General features: G+C 27.5%; 1 protein-coding gene across 1 annotated transcript; it reads left to right on the top strand.

The window, feature by feature from the left end:
- Positions 1-1,790: 1,790 nt before the first annotated feature.
- LOC116771307 (uncharacterized) lies at positions 1,791-3,687 on the top strand. The gene is made up of 3 exons (XM_032663128.2): positions 1,791-2,163; positions 2,285-2,389; positions 3,322-3,687. The coding sequence occupies exons 1-3, from the start codon at positions 2,017-2,019 to the stop codon at positions 3,418-3,420; spliced, it is 351 nt and encodes a 116-aa protein (XP_032519019.2). The 5' UTR covers positions 1,791-2,016; the 3' UTR covers positions 3,421-3,687.
- Positions 3,688-3,957: the final 270 nt, after the last annotated feature.

Here is a 3,957-nt window from a genome sequence, read left to right as displayed (position 1 = left end):
GAATGGGTAAAAAGAGGCTAGGAATGTTCATATGGAAATTCGTTATTTTTAAAGCTGTAACAGTGAAACTTTGTATTTAGCCACTTTATATTTAGACACTTTATGATAAACGAAAGACCGTAGGCTACCTTTTATCACTAAAAAATGAGGGAGAATGGGTAAAAAGAGGTGATGAAATTTCGTATGGAAAATCGTCATTTTTGAAGATATAACAGGGAAACTTTTTATTTAAACACTTTATTGGGAATAAAAGAACATAGTCTACTTTTTATAGCGAAAATTGAGGGAGAAAATTGAGGTAAAAACAGGTTATGAATGTTCGTATGGAAAATCGTCAGTTTTGGAAAAATAACAATGAAACTTTGTATTTAGACAATTAATGAGGAACGAAAGAACATAAGCTACTTTTATCCATACTAATATTATAAACGCGAAAGTAACTCTGTCTGTCTGTCTGTCTGTTACTCAATGACGCCTAAACTACTGAAACAATTTGCACGCAATTTGGTATAGAAATATTTTGATACCCGAGAAAGGACATAGGCTACTTTTTACCCCGGGAAAATGACGCATTGCCATGGGAAAATTCAGGTGAGCAGATCGTTTTACGCCTAAACTACTGAACAGATTTAAATGAAATTTGGTAAGGAGATAGTTTAAAACTTAAGAAAGGACATGAGTTACTTTTGACCGCGGGAAAACAACGCATTCCCATTGGAAAAATTACTTTTCTGGCCAAGGAAGGAAAAACAAAAAACATCGAATATAAAAATGTTTTGCAGTAACCTATCTTCTTCTTAAAATGTATTAACCTAACCTAACCTATGACAATCACACTTAGTATGGCCTCTTCCCATCTCGGTACACTTTAAACATACGTGCAAAAAGTACAGCTCAGGTTTTTTCATACTACTATACAAAAAAACTATCCAATGCGGACGAAGTCACGGGTAAAAGCTATATATTACTAATTCTGAAATTTACGCGGACGAAGTCGCGGGCAAAAACTAGTATAAAATAAAAAAAAAAATTAATTTGAAAATTTAAAAAAAATAGTTAATAATAATCAAGAGGTTATTTGGTGGACAGTTTTAATCAAAACTTGTTTAATAAATGTTGTTATTTAAAATCGGAGATCAGTAATGATGAAGATGTTGGCTTGATAAATTTGACATATCAATCTCCAGTTGCACTCATTTTCTCGGGGCTACCAGAATCATTGACAAGCGCAAAGTTATAAATTTTGCGCTACTGTAATTAACTAACGGTTATACTAATAATCCATTTTAATACAGAGTGCTGATTTGGTCTGTTTAACAAATAGTGTGTTAAGTAGAAATTTTACAAAATTTCTTGTGGTTTAAAACCACTCTATAGAAATTATAAGGTTTATTATTCAATATGGATGAATTATAAAATTTTGTATCATGATATTCCATTACTTTAATAAAATTAATATTTCACTAGAAATATTAATTTACAACTATGTTATATCATTATAAAATAACTGATATTAAAGACTTTATCTTTTAAACAACAGCTACCTTTTTGATTGTTTTAAACTTCGGATATTTCTTAGTTTTTTAGTTTTTTATAATTTTAATTAAAACAGGACCAATGGTTAATTGAAAATTTATATGGATATATTTTATACAAATTTCAATATGGGTTGATAGTGTGTCAATGTCTATTTTTTTTTTGATGGCAACATTGTTAGTAATGTATTATTTGATCGATGAAATGGACTCACTTCAAAAATCGATTACATTGCAACGATATGTATAATGTTAAATTGTTATGTAATACTTACTGATTAGAAAATTTTTGTTCTTTCAAAAAACTACAAATCACATTTAACGATCTGCAATCGATTATCTTTTGGAAATTTTGTAATAATTTTTATCTAAACGTTTTGGTGAATCGATTATTCCGATTAAAACAACATTTGCTTCGAATTTCACATCGATTATTTAAACATCCTTATTTTTTTTTTCGTGGTAATCAACTCACTGTCTAATGGGTCTATTTTCCAGCAAAATTGCTCATGCTTCAAAAATGGCGAACTCTGCCGAAATTCAACAATTTATTAAAGATGCTATATCTCAAGAAAAAGTTGTAGTTTTTTCAAAATCGTATTGTCCTTACTGTACACTGGCGAAAGATGTAAGTTTTTTATTGTTTGAACTTGTTTAAGTATTTTTCTCTATTTGTTTTCTTTAACTCGTATACGCTTAATGTTTTATACAATATAATAAATTTATAGAGAACAATTTAATGGTTTCAGGTATTCAGCAAAGTGAAGCAGCCGATAAAAGTATACGAGTTAGATGAGAGAGAAGACGGCTCAGTCATCCAAGAAAACCTTAAAAAAATTACAGGATTTGGAACGGTATGTAAATTATTTTATTAAAGAATTATTTAAATGAATTCCTATAAGTTTGACTAGAAAGTAGGTAAATTACTTTGAGTTTCATGAGTAACTTGAAAACACTATTTCATTATCAATGTGACCTCAACAATTTTATGATTCATAGTTGTTTTTTTTTTGTATTAAATGTTCCACCTCACCTTACAAGTTCAATGACATCCAAAATAAAAATGATTAGTAGTATATAATACAATATATAATATTAGTGATATATAGAATAAGTAAGAATTTTCCATTTTAACAAAGAATCAATTAAATTGGCAAAGTTCCATATTCTGATAAAATTTTAATGTGGTTTGATAAGGTTCTGTGGAAAGTGAATGTGGTCACATACTAATAGATACTGATAATATTGTTTTATATACATATATTTTTTACAATGGCATTACCATTGTAAAAAAAATAAGTCTTTGTTAATTATCCAAAGTTAGGTATATCGGTAAACTGATGGACTGTAAAGAACATCTTAATAGGTTGTTTCAATCAAACTTAATATTCTGTCTTACACATATTTAAGTAAATTGGTTTAAATAAATGTTGATATGTAGGACACAAGTTTATTTAGTAAAAAAATTTAAAATGCTTTCTGATACCAAAATTTATTTGTTGAATAAAATCACTTATCTTCACTATTTGTATTGCTAGAATCTTGTATACAATTTTCCTTTAATTCAGCCGTAGCATATATATATACCATATTTTGAGTTTGACGGACAAATTCTGATAACTCCTACATAGATTTCTAAATGTTTCACTAACTGTCTTACAAATAAGAGAAACTATCACATTTATATACTGGAAATTTTCATAAAATTCCTTTTTATATTTATATAAGACTAAATTATTATTGAAAACATCACAAATAATCATAAATTTGTTTGTTTCAATTTCAGGTACCTCAAGTGTTTATCAACGGCAACTGTGTCGGTGGTGGTTCTGATGTAAAAAATCTTTATGATTCCGGAAAATTAGAACCTATGCTCATTGGATAACATCTTATAGTCAAATAACAGATATAGTACATAAAAATATAATACAAGTGTCAAATTATTTAAAATATTAAGAATATTTAATTTCTATGCATTTTAAAGGCTGTACTGTACTTATATCCGATGCAACAAATTAGATTTGTTAAAATCAAAATCTTAATAAAAAACCATTTTGAATGGAACTTTTGGTAAATTGCAATTGCTTTTTTATGTGTATTCTGTTTATTTATATCATTAAATGTTCGTTTTTATAAATAAATTTTAAATTCATTCTGATTTTTATTGTACACGGCTTTAATATTATTGCCTTTTGTTAAATTTAAAAATGTAAGAGGAATTTAAGATGCAAATCTAAAGATTCAATTGCATTATGTGTAGATGTTGAAAATAAAAACAAAAGCTTATCATTTTTTAAATCTGACATTGTTATTGCTTTATAGTTTAAATCAATCATACCATTTTTTGGAGAATGTCTGTGCCCTTTAAGTGTCCTACATTTGTATATCAATATAAATTTCTAGTATTCTTTTGAATCATTTA

The sequence above is a fragment of the Danaus plexippus genome, chromosome 17 (genome assembly GCF_018135715.1).
Source record: "Danaus plexippus chromosome 17, MEX_DaPlex, whole genome shotgun sequence".
Lineage (NCBI taxonomy): Eukaryota > Metazoa > Arthropoda > Insecta > Lepidoptera > Nymphalidae > Danaus > Danaus plexippus.
The sequence above is the reverse complement of the archived record's forward strand: the minus strand, read 5'-3'. Positions and strand labels throughout refer to the sequence as shown.

Coding starts and splice junctions, on each gene's coding strand:
- LOC116771307 (XM_032663128.2), top strand. CDS start 2,017: ATGGGTCTATTTTCCAGCAAAATTGCTCATGCTTCAAAAATGGCGAAC. Junction 2,164..2,284: donor ACTGTACACTGGCGAAAGAT/GTAAGTTTTTTA, acceptor TAATGGTTTCAG/GTATTCAGCAAAGTGAAGCA. Junction 2,390..3,321: donor AAATTACAGGATTTGGAACG/GTATGTAAATTA, acceptor TTTCAATTTCAG/GTACCTCAAGTGTTTATCAA.